This window comes from Babylonia areolata, chromosome 9, assembly GCF_041734735.1.
Source record: "Babylonia areolata isolate BAREFJ2019XMU chromosome 9, ASM4173473v1, whole genome shotgun sequence".
In the NCBI taxonomy this organism is placed as follows: domain Eukaryota; kingdom Metazoa; phylum Mollusca; class Gastropoda; order Neogastropoda; family Buccinidae; genus Babylonia; species Babylonia areolata.
In genome coordinates this window covers 5,562,620-5,585,253 of record NC_134884.1, presented here as the reverse complement: position 1 = coordinate 5,585,253, position 22,634 = coordinate 5,562,620, and the positions used below count along the sequence as shown (strand labels likewise).

Sequence of the window (22,634 nt, the reverse complement as noted above, 5' to 3'; positions counted from 1 at the left end):
CTTCGTAGAACTTTATTATGATTTGGGCTTTTAGACGCTCCCTTCCACATCCGATACGGATTTCCGCATTAAAGGTAAGGTGTAACGAAGGTGAAATAAAATCACAAGTTTGTATTTCTTACTTCTTCTCAAGCCAGAAACTAACCTATAACCCCAATAAAATAGCGTAAAAGGGTAATATACAGCAGGGAAATGGACTTTTCTGTCATGTCAGGAAACTGAATGACTGTCAAATTGTTGGGCACCTGCTTGGTCGTACATTGTGTTTCGTCTGCAGTGATGTGATTGAAGATCGTAATTATGTTTACAATTGAGAAGACGCACACACACACACACGTGCGCGCGCGCACCAAGCGATGTGCGGCCCCCTAAAATGTCAGTAAAGGTCGGCGATGACCGATGGTCGAAACAGGAAGAATAGACACGCACGCACACACACACACACACACACACACACACACACACACACACATATCTAGTAATGTTTACAATTGAGAAGGTGCTTTAAACACACACACACACACACACACACACACACACACACACACACACGGCAAACAAGCAAAGGGAGAAACTGGCTCAATACAAAGGTTTGCTTTTTCTGTTGTTGCTGACAACTGTGTAAAAAACTGCCCTTAGGTTATCATTTTGTGTTGGTTCAGGACTTTTTTTTTTCCTCTTCATGCAGTAAAGAAAATTATTAAATAAAAAGAATTAAAAACAACAACAAAAAGCAACCAAATAAAACTATACAAAAAGAATTTATGAACATTTCAAATGGGAGTTAGGAGGCGGTGGAGGAATGGGATCAGGGATGGGGGGTTGCTAACATTGATGCCAGTTCTTCTTCTTCTGCATTCACTCGTATGCACACAAGTGGGCTTTTACGTGTATGACCGTTTTTACCCCGCCATGTAGGCAGCCATACTCCGTTTTCAGGGGTGTGCATGCTGGGTATGTTCTTGTTTCCATAACCCACCGAACGCTGACATGGATTACAGGATCTTTAACGTGCGTATTTGATCTTCTGCGTGCGTATACACATGGAGGGGGGTTCAGGCACTGGCAGGTCTGCACATATGTTGACCTGGGAGATCGGAAAAATCTCCACCCTTTTCCCACCAGGCGCCGTTACCGTGATTTGAACCTGGGACCCTCATATTGAAAGTCAACGCTTAAACCACTCGGCTATTGCTAACATTGATGCCATGACTCCCATGGTCTGCCAACTGCAGGTGATTGTGAAATAACATCTTCATCCACTCTCCCCCCCCTCTTCACTCACTTTCAGGGCTGTGCTCTTGCTTCTCAATTTCATCATTTCAGAAGATATTGAATCAGCTCTTAATCACAGGTACTGTGTCTAAAGGCTGGCCTGCGTGTGCACACACAAACATTTAATCTCTCTTGCATTCAGTCCCTCTTCATTTCTGTGCCAGTCAACCAATGTTGTTAGTTTAACCAATTCAATTACAATGAAACAAAGTCGAAGTTTATGGCTGCTTATTTTTCTTTTTTCTTTTTTGACACTCACAGGTTAACACCAGTGTGCCACATATGGAATTAAAAAAGAAATCATGGTTGATTTCTACCGAGCAGTCATTGAAAGTGTGCTAACCTTCGCTATAACTGTTAGGTATGGAAACATTTCCAAGGCAGAAGTTGCAGCCCTTAACAGAATCATAAAAACTGTCACCAAGATTACCGGGGCTGATCTACCTTCTTCAGAAGATAAGCGGATACTAAAAAAAAAAAAAAAAAAAAAAAATCAATCACTGAATCAGCCAGGATGAATCACATCCAGCTTTTGGGATTTTCGAGCTGCTCCCCTCTGGTCGACAGTACAGAAAAATAAGGACGAAAACCAATCACTTCGCCAATAGCTTTTTCCCCAAAGCAGTCAATGCCCTGTCTCTCTAACAAATCCAGGAAGATCTAGTCATCAGCCCCATCCACATGTAATATACGGATTCTGTTCAAGCATGTGTGAGAGAGAGAGAGAGAGTGTGTGTGTGTGCAGTGCGTGCATGTGTGAGTATGCACAAGTTTTTTTATTTTGATATACTCTTGTATACAAATGTATCCTAATTTCTACTGTATCTGTGTTTGTGTATGATTTTCAATTTATGTTCGAACCTTGTCATGTACCATTCCCCTCAATATCCCTTGTGACACCGGTACACTTGGTAATAAAGACATATTCTGTTCTATTCTATATATTATGAAGATTTGATGGATAACTGCAGTTGCTTTATTTAATACACACCACAGGAAACAGGTGAGGATCACAAAAAGTTGCTGCCCCTTCATCAAGGCATGATGCTAAATCTCCATTTACCCCCACCACACTGACAGCAGAGAGAGGATTGATCAGCAAGAGGAGAGCGGAGGAAGTGAAGATGGCCCAAGCCAGCTTGGAGTCCAGGCATCTGGAGACCCTGGAGAAGAAAGACGGGGACACAGAAAGCTGTCCGGGGGATAATCAGAGGCGGTGTGAGGACGGGTCCTGTATGCTGCGTACAGAACTGTGTCGTAAGTGTTTTGGGGGCGAGGGTGGGAAAGAAAAGGTGTGCTGTCAGGTTCCTCATAAATTAAAGTTTTCAGTTTCAGTAGCTCAAGGAGGCGTCACTGCGTTCGGACAAATCCATATACGCTACACCACATCTGCCAAGCAGATGCCTGACCAGCGGTGTAGCCCAACGCGCTTAGTCAGGCCTTTAGTAAAGGTTGCCAACAGCACCCGGTGTTCCCAGGCGGTCATCCATCCAAGTACTAACCGGGCCAGACGTTGCTTAACTTCGGTGATAGGACGAGAACCGGTGGTTTCAACGTGGTATGGCCGTTGGCGAAGTTTATTTTGTTGCAGTCAGTTTCAGTTTCTCAAGGAGGCAGCACTGCATTCCTACAAATCCATGTTACGCCACATCTGCTAGGCAGATGCCCAGATCAGCTGCATAAACCAGCAGTCTTAGTCAGGTCTTGAGTGGGTGCATGTGTACCTATCTGAGTGGATTTCTTCTATAGAATTTTGCCAGAGGACACCACTTCAGTTGCCATGGTTTTCAGTGTGGCAAATGCCTGCACCACTCTGGACCTTGGATTATTATCTCATCTCAGTGACTAGACACTCAGTTCGATTTTCCAGTCAGACTTGGGAGAAAGGGCGAGAGTGGGAATCGAACCTCAAAGACACTGTATTGGTAGATAAGCGTCTTAACTCACTCAGTACGGCCAGTCCTCTCTTCTCCTCTACACAGACCCCTCAGATGTCCAGTGGGTGTCTGAATGACCCAACCTTTAGCTTCCGTCGTCAGAATTGTCGTATTTCTTTGTCAACATTCACCTCTTCAGTATAAGAGCGTTCCGCTTGCAATATTTTGATGATGGTAATTGGGATGAAACGCTGTTAACGTCGTCTCTTTCGCCATTTGTATGGAGAGAGTTAACTCTCTCCGGACGAAGGAATGCGTGAGCATTCCTACATAAAATGTATTCGGTTTCAGACGATGGAATGGAATAGCATTTTCCAAGAAATAAAAATCCATCACGCACAGTACACGTGATTTTGTGATTAGCCAAGCAGAGTGTGCTATTCTGGGTCACTCCACAATCGAATGGTATGATTGGCCAGCCTGCCATGTGTGGCCCGTCTCGCACACACGCTGACCGGTTGTCTGCTCGTGTGCCAGCTTGTTAGCAAAGCGGGCTCTTCTCAAAATATTGTGGAGCGAATAAGGCAGTGACAGCAACATTTTAGGGTTGCTGAAGCACTTGAAATGCTACAAACTGAAGGGTCGGACATTGAAGAGGTAGATGATGATGAAGAAGATAGTTAATTTAATTTAGAAAGTGAGCATGGGTATGGTGATTCTGGATGAAAAATTGGCAGTATTTTCTACATATGGCAAAACTGTAAAAATAAGATGAGAAATTTGATTTTTTTTTTTTTAATATGTAATAGCTCAACACGTAATAAACCAGTTCTGAAAGTTTCATTTTCTTACTCTGTATTTTGTATTTGTTGTAATTGTTTTTCCAAACCCTTACAAATGGGCCGTCTGTGGGGAAAAGCAAGGGAGAAAATTTGTCGTCCCGAGTGAGTTAACAACTGTGCAACCTTCCTCCTCTGTTTTGTTTGCGTAGTCTGTTACAGTGATAGTTACTGCAACAGGAGATTTGAGTTGCCATTACTTTTCTGGGAACAGCTTGTTTGCTGTTGTGGGTTCTTTGATTTGTACTCAAGCATTGAATGCATGTTGCATGTCAGATTTTTGTCTTCCTCATCAGAAAGACAGGCATCTAAACCACATCTCAATAGCGGTGACAGGAAGGAGAATCCTTTGCATCTTTTTAACTCTCTTCATACGAACGGCGAAAGAGACGACGTTAACAGCGTTTCACCCCAATTACCACCATCAAAATATTGCAAGCGGAACGCTCTTATACTGAAGAGGTGAATGTTGACAAAGAATACCACAATTCTGACGACGGAAGCTAAAGGTTGGGTCATTGAGACACCCACTGGACATCCGAGGGGTCTGTGTAGAGGAGAAGAGAGGACTGGCCGTACTGAGTGAGTTAAGAATTAAAGCTAGGAGCTCAAGCTTATCTGTTGGTTTTTTTTGTTTTTTGTTTTTGTTTTTTTAGATGTTTTGCCACCATGCCAACGACAAATGTGAAATCATGATACATAGTATTCATCTGAGGATCACCCATTTGAATGTCTGTATTTTGATGTATACTTTGTTTTCTTGTGTTTGATGTATTTTGGTAACAAAATATTTATGTTTAGTAATTGCTTGAGTGCAATTAGTATGTTGTTTTTTGTGGCATTTCTTAGTATTGTATTAGTTGTTGATGTGTGTGTGTTGTGTCTGGTGGTTTGTGTGTGTGTGTGTGTGTGTGTGTGTGTGTGTGTGTGTGTGCTAGTGTGTGTGTGTGTTTGTTCTCTTTTCTGTTTTGTATGTTGTGGTTTGTGTGTGTGTGTGTGTGCGTGCGCGTGCGTGTGTGTGTGTGTGTGTGTGTGTGTGTGTGTACATGTTGAGAGCTCTTGTCTTTGATTAACAAGTTGTGTAAACAAAATGATTCCATGTGATCACCCTGATACAGTGATTTAAGGAGAATAATTCTGGATGGATGATGTCTGGACAGCGGAAGAGGAGCTGTTAAGTCAAGAAACGATCCTGGTGATGATTGGCGTTGCTATGGCGATATTTCTCCTCCTCATCTTCCTGTACTGCATCCAGCAACGCCGCTCAAGTTCTGAGCAGCAGGGTGAGAGTTGTGTGTGTGTGTGTGTGTGTGTGTAGGTATGTGTGTGTGTTTGTGTGTGGTGTGTGTATGTGTGTGTGCGTGTGTGTGTGTGGTGGTTTGTGTGTGTGCGTGTGTGTGTAGGTGTGTGTGTGTGTGTGTGTGTGTAGGTGTGTGTGTGGTGGTTTGTGTGTGTGTGTGTGTGTGTGTGTGTGATGGTTTGTGTGTGTGTGTAGGTGTGTGTAGGTGTGTGTTTGTGTGTAGGGAGGGGGTGGGGGGGCAGGGAGGGGGGGGTATGTGTGTGGTGTGTGGTGTGCGTGTATGTGTGTGTTTGTGCTAGTGTGTGTGTGTGTGGTGTGTGTGTGTGTTTCTGTGTGTGTGGTGGTTTGTGTGTGTGTGTGGTGTGTGTGTGTGTGTGTGTTCTCTTTTCTGTTTTTTGTGTTGTGGTTTGTGTGTGTATGTGTGTGTGTGCGCATGCGCATGCGCGTGCGTGTGTGTGTGTGTGTGTGTGCGTGTGTGTGTGCATGTTGAGAGCTCTTGTCTCTGATGAACAAGTTGTGTAAACAAAATGATTCCATGTGACCACCCTGATGTAGTTGTTTGCATCAAGATGTCATCAAACTGTGGAGGAGTCACTTAAATGAGCAGCAGCCATCAAATTTTGCTGTACAGACATTTTAAGCTGAGGTTTGTTTGACAGGGAACCCGACATTCATAATCAACATGATGATATATATATTATAATTTGAAGAAGTGCTGATAACATTTGAGTGGGTTCAAGGACGGGCGCAATAGCCGAGGGGTTAAAGCGTTGGACTGTCAATCTGAGGGTCCCGGGTTCGAATCACGGTGACGGCGCCTGGTGGGTAAAGGGTGGAGATTTTTACCATCTCCCAGGTCAACATATGTGCAGACCTGCTTAGTGCCTGAACCCCCTTCGTGCGTATACGCAAGCAGAAGATCAAATACGCACGTTAAAGATCCTGTAATCCATGTCAGCGTTCGGTGGGTTATGGAAACAAGAACATACCCAGCATGCACACCCCTGAAAACGGAGTATGGCTGCCTACATGGCGGGGTAAAAACGGTCATACACGTAAAAGCCCACTCGCGTATATTGCGCCTGTCACCCAGTTCTTACATTCAGCGATGTTATCTTTTTTTGCAGGGACGAGCGTAGAAGAACCCAACCATCCTGAGCTGTTGTTGACACCGCCACCAGCGTACGACGAGGCTGTGGACGTGTTGCTCTATCCACCGACTCCACAAATAGAGCATGTAGTAAGTATAGCAGTCATCAAACCCATAGAGATTTATCTATCCACTGACTCCACAAATAGAGCGTGTAGTAAGCACAGCAGTCATCAAAAGCACAAAGATTTATCTTATCTAACCACCTACCCCACAAATAGAACGTGTGGTAAGAACAGCAGTCATCAAAAGCACACAGATTTATCTATCCACTGACTTCACAAACAGAGCGTGTAGTAAGTATAGCAGTCATCAAAACCACAAATATTTATCTTATCTAACCACCTACGCCACAAATAGAGCGTGTAGTAAGCACAGCAGTCATCAAAACCACAAAGATTTATCTTATCTAACCACCTACCCCACAAATAGAGCGTGTAGTAAGTACAGCAGTCATCAAAACCACAAATATTTATCTTATCTAACCACCTACGCCACAAATAGAGCGTGTAGTAAGCACAGCAGTCATCAAAACCACAAAGATTTATCTTATCTAACCACCTACGCCACAAATAGAGCGTGTAGTAAGCACAGCAGTCATCAGAATCACACAGATTTATCTTATCTAACCACCTACGCCACAAATAGAGCGTGTAGTAAGCACAGCAGTCATCAAAACCACACAGATTTATCTAACCACCTACTCCACAAACAGAGCGTGTAGTAAGCACAGCAGTCATCAGAATCACACAGATTTATCTTATCTAACCACCTACCCCACAAATAGAACGTGTGGTAAGAACAGCAGTCATCAGAAGCACACAGATTTATCTATCCACAGACTTCACAAACAGAGCGTGTAGTAAGTATAGCAGTCATCAAAACCACAAAGATTTATCTAACCACCTACTCCACAAATAGAGCGTGTAGTAAGCACAGCAGTCATCAAAAGCACACAGATTTATCTAACCACCTACTCCACAAACAGAGCGTGTAGTAAGCACAGCAGTCATCAGAATCACACAGATTTATCTATCCACCTATGCCACAAACAGAGCGTGTAGTAAGCACAGCAGTCATCAGAATCACACAGATTTATCTATCCACCTATGCCACAAATAGAGCGTGTAGTAAGTATAGCAGTCATCAAAACCACAAAGATTTATCTTATCTAACCACCTATGCCACAAATAGAGCATGTAGTAAGTATAGCAGTCATCAAAACCACAAAGATTTATCTTATCTAACCACCTACGCCACAAATAGAGCGTGTAGTAAGCACAGCAGTCATCAAAAGCACAAAGATTTATCTTATCTAACCACCTACCCCACAAATAGAACGTGTGGTAAGAACAGCAGTCATCAAAAGCACACAGATTTATCTATCCACTGACTTCACAAACAGAGCGTGTAGTAAGTATAGCAGTCATCAAAACCACAAAGATTTATCTAACCACCTACTCCACAAACAGAGCGTGTAGTAAGCACAGCAGTCATCAGAATCACACAGATTTATCTAACCACCTACGCCACAAATAGAGCGTGTAGTAAGCACAGCAGTCATCAGAATCACACAGATTTATCTAACCACCTACGCCACAAATAGAGCGTGTAGTAAGCACAGCAGTCATCAAAAGCACAAAGATTTATCTTATCTAACCACCTACGCCACAAACAGAGCGTGTAGTAAGTATAGCAGTCATCAAAACCACAAAGATTTATCTTATCTAACCACCTACGCCACAAATAGAGCGTGTAGTAAGCACAGCAGTCATCAAAAGCACAAAGATTTATCTTATCTAACCACCTACGCCACAAACAGAGCGTGTAGTAAGTACAGCAGTCATCAAAACCCCACAGTTTTATGTAGCCACTGACCACACAAATAGAGCGTGTAGTAAGTACATTAGTAATAATAATATTAATAATAATAATAATATTTATGCAGTGCAGAATCTTGTGCAGAGACAGATCAAAGCACTTTCACACCAGTCATTCACATGCATGCATAACTCTAAAACTGAAGAGGAAACTGAAGACAAGGAAGAGGCAGGTGAGGGAGGCTATCTTGTGAAGAGGTGGATTTTAAGGCCAGCCTTGAAAGAGCTGAGCGCGGAGACCCAACGAAGCGAAAGAGGAAGTTCATTCCAAATGCAAGGTCCAGAGACAGAGAAAGAACGGCATCCAATCAAAACCTCACAGTTTATCTATCTAGTGACTCCACAATAGGCCCAACACTTGGCTTATATCACAGATTGACATTAGTTTACATTTGGGCCAACAGCAAAGTGAGAGCTGTATTATCAGTGGTTTCTCCAGTCAGTGGGAAACCATTTACAGCTTAGTCTTTTTGTGAAGGACTATGACTCTCAAACTAGGAGGGAAAATTGCACTGGCTCTTAGTGCTGCAGCCTTGTGGGCTAGTTGGCCTTTGGGAACCATCCCAACGCCGACTGTCCTAAAACCCTCTTGGCCGAGAGAGTGGGGATGTAACTTGGGCAAGACACTCTCCACTATAATCAAATTCTAGCCCAAATAGTCGGAACAGCAGTTGCCTCCCCTGCTGTTCTGATGGTCATAGTCGGACACGACTGACTATCATACATGACCCCACAAACAGAGCAAGAGTGTGTAGTAAGTACATCGGTCATCAGAACCTTGCAGTTTGATGTTGTACAGTATTCTGAAAAGTGTGCCTTAATAGAACAAAAAATATAATGTATTTTTGTCCAGTGTATTTGCCAATGTAACTTTTCAGTGCTTGTGCTGTATATATTATGTTTTACACAGAGAAGACTGAAAATGTGATCACTATCAGTATCAGTAGCTCAAGGAGGCGTCACTGCGTTTGGTCAAATCCATATACGCTACACCACATCTGCCAAGCAGATGCCTGACCAGCAGCGTAACCCAACGCGCTTTGTCAGGCCTTGAGAAAAAAAACAAAACGATCACACTCAAATGTAAAAATCAGTACTAAAACAAAATGTCTACAATCACCAGTAACAGCATGTTTGACGGAACCTTAACCCTTTGAGCCCTGACCACCACTTTACCAGTGGTGGGGAGGGGTGGCATAATGCCTGGCCACCGGTTGAGCAGTGCGTAAACACTTGTGTTGTGTTTTGCTATTGGTTGACTTATATTGAAGAGCCAATCAGAAAAGCCGTAATATTCCGATGCCAGCGAACGCAGTACCAACATTACCACGCCCCCTCACTGTGTTTTGTGCCTGTGCTTTGGATAAAAAAGATCGATTTCTACCATGAAGTGTGCAGAGTCTCAACCTGACACGCCTCCTTTGATCAACTGATTCTGCATGCTCAGATTCATTTTCAACATCACTATCTGTAGCAAAATCATCCAATTCAAATTCCACCTCACTATCAGAGTAATCATTGTCATACTCTACTTCCAATAAATCATCAAGCATATCAATTACTTGCTGCGTTGTGTAAAGTTGTTTTCTCGCATGTTTTGTCCCTGATTTCTGCCCTGACGGGCCAGGTTGAGACTCTGCACGCTTCAAGTGTTTACGCACCACTCAGTCGGTGGCCCGGCATTATGTCATTTTTCTCTGCCACCGGTAAAGCGGTGGTCAGGGCTCAAAGGGTTAAACAAAATTTCTCCTCCTCCTCCTCCACATGTTTTGACACCACCATGAAACAGAAAACGAAAACATGTCTGAGGGTGTATGTGTGCATGCCTGAAATCTGATTGAATGACACAGGAAACGAATGATGAGCGACCGTCAGTCAGCTCTACCCAGGCTAGCAGCCTGTTACGCAAATGACACTGTGTTTGTATAAGCGGTTAGAACTCGGTCTCTGACCGAGGATAGGCACTGTATAAGTATCCGTGTCATTCATTCATCATTCATCATCATCAAAAAACATATCGCTCAGTCGATAACATTCGATTTTGTCACACACACAGCTGTCAATTCATTCATTCATCAAAAACATATCGCTCAGTCAACATGTTGGATTCTGTCACACACAGCTTTCAACGTCCGAAGAGCCCACCACCCCGCCACCCAACTACGACGCAGCACTGCACATACTGGCACAGAGTGAGGAGAATCTCCTGGTCAGCCAGGAACTGATGCCAGAGCCCCCCAACCTTCGACGGGCGGTGTCTGCCGATTTTCTGGGCATCAACCGCTGTCGCCCAATGACTTTTTCGTCCTTTGGGGCCAATTCCAAGACGTTTAGAAAGAACGCTCCTCCCAGGGACAGCCCAGCGTGAGAGATTGTGAAGGTTGGGGTTTTGGAGGGGAGGGGGGAATGTTGTGTTTGAGTGTGTGCAAGATGGTGGTTGCTTCTTGTTATTGGCTTTGTGTGTGTTTGTGTGTGTGTGTTTGTGTGCATTGCAAGTGTGGGCAGTGGAGAAAGAATTTCTGTACATAATTTATGTTTTTGCTTACAGAGAGCAAACAGAATATATGAAATATATATCGATATACATGAATCATGAAAGAAAGCCATGTTCCATTATAAGCACATGATACATGACTTTTTTTTTTTTTTTTTTTTTTTTTGATATGATGTCCCCAGAAAGCAGACTATGGCTGCCTAAGCTCCACCTGTGATTCTAAAGAACTTAATGTGACACTGACAGCAATGGTTGGAGATGTGTGGTAAAAAAACAAAAACAAAAAAAAAAACACGCAAATGCACTGCACATCGAACTTCATAAACTTTTTAAGTTTTAACCTTGAAACTGACAAGGCCCAAGATATTTCTGAACACCAAAGGGAGAAGCTATTGATAAGATAGTTGACTTTTTAAAATATTTATCTTCACTTTTTTTTCTTTTTTTTTCCTGATCTCTTTCATTCCAGCAGCCTGTGGTTGGCTCTCAAGTTCTGATCAGTGTGTTGGATCCATGTATTTTCCTCCCTTTTCTTTTTCCCTTTGACTGACCGACTGAAACCGTTTATTGTCAGATTAACTGTTTGTTGTACTGACATTTTCGCAACCATTTGAATAAAATATTAACTGAGCAACACAAGGAAATTCTGATTTGAGGAAAAAAAGAAAAAAAAAAAAAAGAAAAGGATATTTAAAAAGAACATATTTAACAAATCAATTTACTAAATTTCATTAATATCATTATCTCAAAAAATATTGTAACGCACACACATGCTCGCCTAGGTGTATCCCCCACCCTCTCCCTACATACATCCATGCACACACACAAACGCCCATTTTAATTCCCCCGCCTCATTCCCCTGCCCACTCATTCACACACACACTCACACTCACACTCACTTTGTATTTTTAAATCAGACACGGTAAAACATATAGGATCAGCCTGCTGGCTTTGAAACTTCATTGAAACTTAGATGAAAAACTGTGAAAACATGCATGAAACTTTCAGTTCATGTTCACTGTCAGTTTATTTATTTATCTATTTATTTATTTATTAATTTTTTAATAGGATTTGGAATCTCCCCTTTTCTAAATGATAGCAAGAACTTGCAGAAGTAAACAGAATGATTTGTGTCTATTATTAATGCAAGCAGTCGCTCAGGAAAAGAAGACGACAGGAGCAACTCTTTTTTGCGTTTCATGCCAAAGTGTGCCTTACACCGTTCAGTGCACTCCGATCCCAGGCAAGGTATACCAGAGAGAAAAATACAGATGACACAAAAAAAATGCAACGATGTCTGTCATGTTTCAGAGATAATCAAACACACTGCGCAGTGAAAAGAATAAAGGGCGTTGAGCATGAAAACTGAATTTATGAAGAACAGATCCCAAACTGCAAAAGGGGGGGGGGGGCCGGCTTCACCAGAAGAAGACTGAAAGTATGAATGTGATAGATATAATCTTTGATAACATGTTGCATGTCTGTCTGAGTGTGTATGTGTGTGCGTCTGAAATCTGATTGAATGACACAGGAAACGAATGATGAGCGCCCAATCAGTGGCAGCCGTCAGTCGGCTCTACCCAGGTAGGCAGCCTGTGGTGCAAATGTCCCCGTGTTTGTAAAGCGCTTAGAGCTTGGTCTCTGACCGAGGATAGGCGCTATAGAAGTATCCACATCAATCAATCAATCAATAACATGTAACACATATAAACGACTTTTACCTGTATCAAGTGTTGGACAGTGTAATCCTGCAGAGTGGAGGTGGTGGTGGGTGGTAAAAAAAAAAAAAATCTGAAAGGAGCAACATTTGTGTGACAGTAGAACTGGTATTTTGTATATTTTGAATACATTTCCAATGGTAACGGAAGAGTAAAGGGATAAGAAAAAAAAGAAAGGAAATTGAATTGGTTTTGTAAGTTTTCATGCAGATGCTTAACGATACTAATCGAGAGACAGAAACGTTTTTTTTGTTTTTGGTATATTTATGTATATTCATGCTTACATATATGGAGAGAGATAGATGCACATTGAGAGAGAGATATATTTTTTTTAATGATTCTTTTTAAATAATTTCTGATCTGTTTCATATTATTAGGTTGAGCATTCTCTTCTTTTTTGTTCTTCTTTTTTTTTTCTTTGGTTGGTTCCCTTTTCTTACCATTTGTTCTGACATTTAAAAACAATCCAAGGAAAAATTCTGGTCTGTATGCAAGTGTCTGACTGCGGCAGTACTGATCGTGATTTTATTTCTTGCAACCCTCTTTGTTTGGGAGAATGTGCAATCGGAATAAGCAGTATACTGAAATATTGCTTCATTCTTTCTTATCTTGAAGTACAACTATTAACTCTCTCCATACGAACGGCGAAAGAGATGACGTTAACATCGTTTCACCCCAGCTACCATCATCAAAATATTGCAAGCGGAAGGCTCTTATACTGAAGAGGTGAATGTTGACAAAGAATGCCACAATTCTGACGACGGAAGCTAAAGGTTGGGTCATTGAGACACCCACTGGACATCCGAGGGGTCTGTGTAGAGGAGAAGAGAGGACTGGCCGTATTGAGTGAGTTAAGAGATGAGTAATTTATTTCCACATGTTTCTAGAAACTGTGAAGAATATTGTAATTATGTGTACTTGTTTGTATTTATGGCAGTGTGGAGCTATTTTACTTCCACAATTTGAAGACAAACGAACGACCCAAGACAACAGAGGGACTGGAAACACAGTTGTGTATGACAGGATCCACAACTGTTGACTGAGTTTGCCATGACTTATTCTGCCTGCTATCAGCAGGAGTGTTAGGATTCATTCCCTTGCTTTTGTACTTGTGATGTGTGAAAGTCTTCTTAGACTTTAACTTGCTTTGTGTATTTATGGCTTTGTTTTTTGGTTTTTAAAAAAAAAATAATTTCTATCTATTCTTCTTCCTATCATTATTTGGTTTTTAGTCATGTTACTTTGGTGCCAAGTTATCTGTAATTAAAATTGAGTGTTTTTTCGGCTTCCTTTCCATCTATTCTACCTCTGATTTCTCTTTGGCGCATAGCGTCAATCACAGGAAGCTGAAGTTCCTGTTGTGCAAAAACTGAGACTGCTTTGTTGGATTCTGGAAAGTGACTGGCTCCACCTAAGTGTGCGGATGTTACGTGCAAAGACACTGGACCCGCTTATTCAGAGAAGACATTGTTTGACATGATCATGGTCAGATATGTGTCCTCTTTGCTGAAACCATCTTTTGTGTGTCATCGCCATCCTGTCTTGAGATATGCAGAGAGAAATATGAGGACCAGTTGCAGGTGTGTCTTCTTGTCTTGATTTAACTCACTCCGGACGATGGAACGCCATAGCGTTTCTGACGTAAGGTAGCGTTCCGGATGATGGAATGCTATAGCGGTTTTGACAATTAAAATTTTTTCCACGTTTTTCTCATGGGGTAGCATAAAAATTGCAGCTACACCGGGCATTGTGAACGTGTCAAGGGTCAAATGGAAAGTTTCTTTGTGAGGTTCCATAACTATTCACTTGCTGCCCAGCTGTTAACCTTGGTACCCCACATGACAAGCTAATCTGCATACGTATGAAAAATGGCATGGCAGGCGATAAAAGTGGAAATTTTTGGAGCAAACTAGATCACGACAGCGGCTTTTTACTGCTGCTGAAGTGATTGAAATGCTTCAAACTGAAGGTTTCTACATCGATGAGGATGATGAAGACATCTGCAGTGAAGAAAGCTACCAGCAAGAAGGTACTGACAGTGACTCAGCTTCTGAGGGCTGTGAAGAGAGGGAGGGGGGTGGGTATACACACTATGTGAGGAGAGGGGTCAGTGGGTCAAGTACAGCGAGTTTTCATTCAGTTACTGTGTGTTTTGTATTTTTTGTGATTTTTTTTCCCTTAACCCTAACAATTGGGCCATCTGCAGGGGGAAAGCAAGGGAGAAAACTGTTCGTCCAGAGTGAGTTAATTAAGTGAATTATGGTGTGGAGACTGGCAAAGATAGAAGCATGCATGTTTTAGTGAGACTGTTTCTCGGTTCTTTTGGTTGGTATGGTCGTGCACTTTGTGTTTGATTCAGCACGCAGGTTCAGAGATTTTCTTCTTTCAAACAAGCTGGCATGTCTGTGATTATGTGTGCAGCAGATGCACGAAGACCTAAAGGTGGAAGCAGAAACTGTTCAATGATTATGTATACAGCAGAAGCACAAAGACAGGGGCTGGAAAGGGAAGGGATTTTATCCTTTCATGACAGTTCCAACAAATTCTATGCTAAGCACACAACCACAGCATTGGCACTTTTCCCGTGATGAAATTTTGTTTGTTTTTTGTTGTTGCTTTTTTTTTGTTTGTTTGTTTTTTGTTGTTGCTTTTTTGTTTTTTTGTTTTTTTTTAAACCCAGTTACAAAAGAGAATACATATGCTGATGCCCATCCACAATTTGCAGTGACAGATAGCAATTCATGGTCTACTTTGATTACTCCATTCCTTTCATTGCCTAGTATATATAATGTCATTAGTACAGGTTGAGGTAAGACTGATAATTTTGTCGGTCTGTGAAATAACCCATCGCATTTTGTTCTGGCATGTTTGTAATCCAATCAATGACTGCAGTGAACTGCTTTATTTATGTGCCAGTAATTCAAAGGTTTCATGTGATCACAATGAAATGTTTCTGAAATATATATATATATGTAGATAGACAAATATATATATATATATATATAGAGAGAGAGAGAGAGAGAGAGAGAGATATGCATAGCATTAGAGACACTGAGGCAGAGTTGGTGAAGCGCTAGACTTGTTATCCAGCATTCACCGGCGGTGGGTGTTTCAGTTCAGCACTGTGTCCATTTATTTCACTGCAGTTTTCCCCCCATTCCACTTCAGGTGTGAATGGGGTCCGGACTTCGGGTTGGGGAAGGTTAAAACAACAGAAGAGGATTGGCCCCCCCCACCTGATTTTTGACTCACTTGTGTAAACAAAGTGAGTCTATGTTTTAACCCGGTGTTCGGTTGTGTGTGTGTGTGTGTGTGTGTCCGTGTGTTTGTGTGTCTGTGTCCGTGGTAAACTTTAACATTGACATTTTCTCTGCAAATACTTTGTCACCACATTTTGGCATAAAAATAGGAAAAATTCAGTTCTTTCCAGTCATCTTGTTTAAAACAATATTGCACCTCTGGGATGGGCACAAAAAAATAAAAAAAAGAAGCCTAATTATATGCAAACTGCATTTACTGTTATATTTATATTTTTTGTATTCTCTAAACTTGGCTCTTTGACCTCTTATTCTGACACAACAACTAGAGGAGTCATTATTATCATGTTTTGTTCAAACAGGAACTTCTTTTGCCAAGCATGGAATTTTTATTTATTTTGCAAATGTTTTGGTGCAGATAGTAAAAAAGGGAAATTACTCTGTAATTAATGCTAGGGGACATAATTTATCACAAGTGAGTCTTGAAGGCCTTGCCTCTCTTGTTTTTTATATGACTAACAGCTTGTAGTTATTAAGTTCAATCTGATTGCAGTGAACAGCTTATACATATATGTGTATAGATAAATATATGTAAATATGTATATATATATGTGTAGAGAGAGAGATAGAGATCTGTATGTCGGACAGTTATTAAGATTAATCTGATATATATAATCTAATTACAGTGAAATGCTTTATTCACATGCTGAAGTTGTGTTTTATTCACTTAAATTTATAGATTAGTTACGTTTTGCAAACAAGAAAAAATCAAAATGCTGAAATCATTTTCAGTGTACATGGAAGTGGGCAAGTGGAACGGTGGATTTTCAGTTCTGGCAATCTTTTTTTGAAAATGACACACACACACAGCTGGCCACTCAGCTGTACACTGTTGTAAACTGGCTATGCAAGGAGCTCCCCCACATGAGCGCTCACAGTGCGTGCATACTCACCTTCACCCTTTCCATAGTCACACTGTCGGCAGCATTTGTTCTGTCTTGCCATACGAAATGTGAAACTTCTCACAGCGTCATACTCCACGTTGTGCAGCTGCAGGGTGCAAGACGTCATTCAGCGTTGTGTTGTGTTGTGTAAGTGCGTGTGGTTTCAGTTTCAGTTCTGGTTTTCCCAAGGAGACGGCGTCACTGCCTTCTGACAAATCCAAGTACGCTCCACCTTCATCTGCTCGGCACGTGCCTGTCCAGCAGTTTAACCCAATGCGCTTGGTCCGGACTCGAGCGCATGCGTGTATATTTGCGTACCTATCAGAGGGGATTTCTTTGACAGAATGTTCTAGCTAGAGGGCAGCTCTTTTGTTGCCATGGGTTCTTTTTCAGTGCGCCAAGTGCGTGTTGCACACGGGACCTGGGTTTATCGTTTCATCCGAATGACTGGACGCACAGTTTGATTTTTCCACTCAAACTTGGGAGAAAGGGCAAGAGTTGGAATCGAACCCAGGCCTTCATGGACACAGTGGAGTGATGGCCCAGAGGTAGCGCGTCCGCCTTGGAAGCGAGAGAATCTGAGTGCGCTGGTTCAAATCACGGTTCAGCCGCCGATATTTTCTCCCCCTCCACTAGACCTTGAGTGGTGGTCTGGACGCTGGTCATTCGGATGAGACGATAAACCGAGGTCCCGGTGTGCAGCATGCATTTAGCGCACGTAAAAGAACCCACGGCAACACAAGGGTTGTTCCTGGCAAAATTCTGTAGAAAAATCCACTTCGATAGGAAAAACAAATAAAACTACACGCAGGAAAGAAAATACAAAAAAAATGGGTGGTGCTGTAGTGTAGCGACGCGCTCTCCCTGGGGGAGAGCAGCCCGAATTTCACACAGAGAGATCTGATGTGATAAAAAGAAATACAAATACAAATATTGGCAGATAAGTGTCTTCACCATTCTGCCACCTTCTGCATGGACTTGTGTTTTCACAGGCAAAAAAATTGACAAAATTTGAAAATAAATGAAGAAAGTACCAACTCGCAATGAAATCCGGCAAGAGGATGGGAAAAGGAGTCATCCTCCGTCATGTGGTTGTATATATATATATATATATATATATTGTTGTTTTTTTTAATATCTACAACAAAGAGAGAGAGAGAGATTGTATCTTGGACTGCTTGGTGGCAACTGCGGTTGAGATTCATTGTCATTTAGGTGTTGTGAAGTAGCTGAGGTACTTGGACAAGCAACTGCTGTGCGGTGGTTGCAGTTGTGAAAGGGCTAGGCGTGAGTCGTTCCGTGCAACAAACAACGCATTGCTGGGTTGTTTCTCGGTTATTTGACTGTCTCATGTTTGCATTTAGAGTGTGTGAGTGAGCATGGGTAAATGTGTGTGTACAGGTACATTTGTTTGGGTTTTTTTTTTACTTTTCTTGTATTTTCTCTGCAGAAAAATGTTGTGCGTGCATTACTCAAGATCAGCTTTTTTTCCAATATTTATGTCAGGTGTCATTAATCTGGAAAATTGTGAAGTCCAGTTAAATTATTTTTGTGTTCCTTGCCCTCGTTGGTTTGTTAAGTGTTTAAAAATTCAAACATGCTTTAATTACTACGCTAAATGTGGGTGTTCTTCAACTTAAACTAACTGTTTAAATGTGTGTGTGTGTGTGTGTATGTGTGTGTGTGCTTTTTCCAGTTGCCATCATCTTTGTGTTGTACTTCCAGTCTTCTGTACAACTGACTGTGGCTTTTCTGTGCCTTCGAAGATTGCTTTGGTTGATAAGGTTCAGTCTGTGGAGATTCATGTTCAGATGAATTTTAGTTTGTGATTTGAAACCATTGAAATGCAAAATGAGTGAATCATGACTTCTGCCCAAGAATTGCATTGATTGGCTAGCTGATGGGGTGTCTTATTACTGAGATAGCTGCAAAATTTGGCCAGAGCAAACCAACAGGCCTACTTTGTATCCATTTGACATGGTCAGTATGTGTCTCCAGACAGTGAGTATAATGCAAATTTCTCATGTTGGTTTACAGGTTCATTTTTGATAAAGGATTTTGATTACATAGGTGTTTATGAAGAATTTTGTCCATAAACACATTTGAAAGAATTATAGAATTACAAACTCGTTTGTTCAAAAAAAATTTACGTGGCACAAACAACACTCTTTGTCCAGCTTATGCTGGTTACAGTTTATGGGGCTTAGGTACCTTGGTGTTTCAGTGTTACAATGGGGGTCAGAACTGGGTCAACAAATGGACATTTCAGGGTTCACATAGAAATGCGTAATGCTGCCGTCATCAGCTTTCTCCCAGAGCTGCTCCATGCGTGAAAGATTTGCTGAGCCTGTCATGCCATGTGACGTGTCCAGACCACAATGGCTTCTGCCACATGATGGTGGCTAAGAGAGGATCTTGGGGTTCCACAAAGCTCTCAGCCATGCTGCGTCATTTCTCTTCGTCATTTGTTTGCGAAGGTGGCAGAATGTTTAACTCTCTCCATACGAACGGCGAAAGAGGAGACGTTAACAGCGTTTCACCCCAATTACCATCATCAAAATATTGCAAGCGGAAGGCTCTTATACTGAAGAGGTGAATGCTGACAAAGAATACCACAATTCTGACGACGGAAGCTGAAGGTTGGGTCATTCAGACACCCACTGGACATCCGAGGGGTCTGTGTAGAGGAGAAGAGAGGACTGGCCGTACTGAGTGAGTTAAGACGCTTGTCTGTCATTTGTAGCACAGGCTGGGTAGAGCTGACTGACGACTGCCTTTGGGTGCTCGTCATTCGTTTCCTGTGCCGTTCAGTCTGGTTTAAGTCACGCACACACACATTCATGCAGACTTGTACCATTTTACATGTGTGACCTTTCATGTAATTTTTAACCTGCCAATTAGGCAGCTGTACTTTGTTTTCGGGGGTGTGCATGCAGGTAGTGATCTTTTTTTTTTCCAAAACCCACCAAAAGCTGACATGGATCACAGGATCTTTTAACGTGCATATTATTTTGATCTTATGCATGTACATGCACATGAAGGTAGTTCAGGCTCCAGCAGATCTGCACATTTGTAGACCAGGGAAATGTGGGGGGAAAAAAAATCCCCACCCTTGACCCACCAAATGCACCCAAACCAGTGATCAAACCATTTGACCACCACACTCTTCTTGCCTTTTTTTTTTTTTTTTTTTTTAGTGCAACTGCACTGTTCCTTAACGATTACATCACCAGCTATGTTCAAGCTGCTAACAGCTGCTAGCCGGCTAAGTCAGCTGCACAGTACATCTGAAAACCTGGCTGTGCAGCAGAGCAGCCAGTGGGAATGTGGGGTACTTGTTTTTTCGCTGCCATGTGGCACGAACTCTTCTCCACTGCCACTGTCGGCAGCAGAATCATTTTCTGCCGAATGACTTTCAATTGTACTTGCAGATTGCTGTCCCGTACAGCATGGCCTAAAGCAAGACTGCTGGTTACAATCTGAGCTTGTTGAAGAACCGGGCATCATAAGTTTTTTAAAAAGCCACTGAAAATCGCTCCAAACCGCACAAGGGTTGGTTCAACAATGAGAAGGATGTTTCTGGTACATGTGGCAGGAAGTACTGACTAAGTTTGGTGTTATTTTTTTGAAGAGTAGCGCAAGTTTGTTCACTCTAATGCTCAAGTCGCCGACCGGCGCCAGCAACGTTCTCCGAGCGGCGACTGTAGTGACCAAAGGGTTAATCCATGGCTGCTCCTTCCTTCTTCGTGACCTCTCTGTGTTCTGCTGGTATTTCTCCATCGCTTCATCACTTGCATGCTGAACATCAGCTTCAACAACGTGGACAAGCAGGCGACTACTGAGCAAAGAGGGTGGCAGATTTTAAGCTTCATTTTTCTGTGTGTGTTTGCTGCTGTTTTTTTTTTTTTTTGTTGTTTTCTGTGCAAGGACAATTAATTATGATGACATTATGATGGTAGTAGCTTTGTTTGATCTCTCTATGGTTGTGAATTCCATATATATATATATATATATATATATAATACATATATACTTCAGCTTGTGTTCAGAGGGATTCTGACGTTGATTTTGAGCCTGTTACTTTACCAAACATGCTGTGATCTGATCAGTGCGGGGTTGTTTTTTTCTTTTTCTGTGATTTACTTTTGTCTGCTTTGCTATCAGTGGTGAGTACTTAATGGTCATGATGGGTTGTTTGTTTGTTTTTTCCAGTGTTTATGCTTGTTGTGGAGCATGATATCATATCGTTTGTCAGTAGATTTGTAAATAGATAAGTTATTCTGATTTTGTTTATGTTGATTCATGATGTTGTTGTTTTTTTTCATGATGGGAACTCATATCTTAACACAACTGAGCGATAGGTGAGAAATTGATTTTATTTTTGTTTTTTTCATTGTGTTATTTTGGGAACTGATATCTAACACACCTAAGCGATAGATGAGAAATTGATTTGATTGACACTGATTTGTGGTGTTTTTTATTTTTAGGTGTTATTTTGGGAACTCATATCTCAACACACCTTAGCGATAGATGAGAAATTGATTTGACTGATGTTTTTATCGTGTTATTTTTGGAACTCATATCTAACACACCTAAGCGATAGATGAGAAGTTGATTTGATTGATTTTTTTTATTGTGTTATTTTTGGAACTCATATCTAACACACCTAAGCGATAGATGAGAAATTGATTTGATTGACATTGATGTGTTGTGTTTTTTATGGTATTATTTTGGGAACTCCTGTCTGAATATCTGACACACTTAAGCAGGGAAATTGATTTGATTGATGGGTTTATTTTCAGGGTGTCATTTTGGGAACTCATATCCAACACACCTAGATGGAAAATAGTACACTAACATTGATGATTGTGTTCTTGTTTTTCTTTCTTTTTATCCATGTTATGTCCTTTATCAGGTACAGATTACTCACTTTTGCAAGAACAGAATTTATAGGTGTTGATTTCTTTGTTGGTTAAGTTGATAAAATGAACAACAGTGTATAATCCAGCTAAATTCATACATAATCTGACATATCTGTCTGGAGTAGTTTGGTTCAGAATTCAGCCAGTTATCTGAGGTTCAAAACTGGTTTATATATATATAAGTCTTAAGGTCCAGAAAGAAGTGGGGGGTTTGTGGGGGGTGGGGGTGGGGTATTTTTTTTTTTTTTTTTTTTTACAACATATGTAATCCAAGTGCATGGAGCACACATACACACCTGCACTCTGTGTGTGTGTATCTCTAAGAGTCACACACATGTGCATACACACACACCTATACTCTGTGTGTTTCTCAGAGTCATACACACACACACACACACACACACACACACACACACCTACACTCTCTCTGTGTCTCTCAGAGTCACACACATACACACACACACACCTACACTCTGTGTGTGTGTCTCTCAGAGTCACACACACACACACACACACACACCTACACTCTCTCTGTGTCTCTCAGAGTCACACACATGTGCACACACACACCTACACTCTGTGTGTGTGTCTCTCAGAGTCACACACACACACACACATACACACCTACACTCTCTGTGTGTCTCTCAGTCACACACACAACACCTACACTCTCTCTGTGTGTCTCTCAGTCACACACACACACACACATACACACCTACACTCTCTCTGTATGTCTCTCAGTCACACACACACACACACATACACACACCTACACTCTCTCTTTGTGTCTCTCAGAGTCACACACACACACATACACACCTACACTCTCTCTGTGTGTCTCTCAGTCACACACACACACATACACACCTACACTCTCTCTGTATGTCTCTCAGTCACACACACACACATACACACCTGCACTCTCTGTGTGTCTCTCAGTCACACACACACGCACATACACACCTACACTCTCTGTGT

At 41.7% G+C, this 22,634-nt stretch overlaps 1 protein-coding gene and 1 non-coding gene across 2 annotated transcripts; one reads left to right on the top strand and one right to left on the bottom strand.

Moving 5' to 3' along the window:
• The first annotated feature begins 2,276 nt into the window (after window positions 1-2,276).
• LOC143285695 (uncharacterized) lies at window positions 2,277-11,109 on the top strand. The gene is made up of 4 exons (XM_076593096.1): window positions 2,277-2,532; window positions 5,152-5,274; window positions 6,419-6,531; window positions 10,444-11,109. The coding sequence occupies exons 1-4, from the start codon at window positions 2,400-2,402 to the stop codon at window positions 10,687-10,689; spliced, it is 615 nt and encodes a 204-aa protein (XP_076449211.1). The 5' UTR covers window positions 2,277-2,399; the 3' UTR covers window positions 10,690-11,109.
• Window positions 2,729-2,847, bottom strand: LOC143286252 (5S ribosomal RNA). Its single transcript, XR_013055814.1, has one exon. It is a non-coding gene; the product is annotated as a 5S ribosomal RNA (ribosomal RNA).
• Window positions 11,110-22,634: the final 11,525 nt, after the last annotated feature.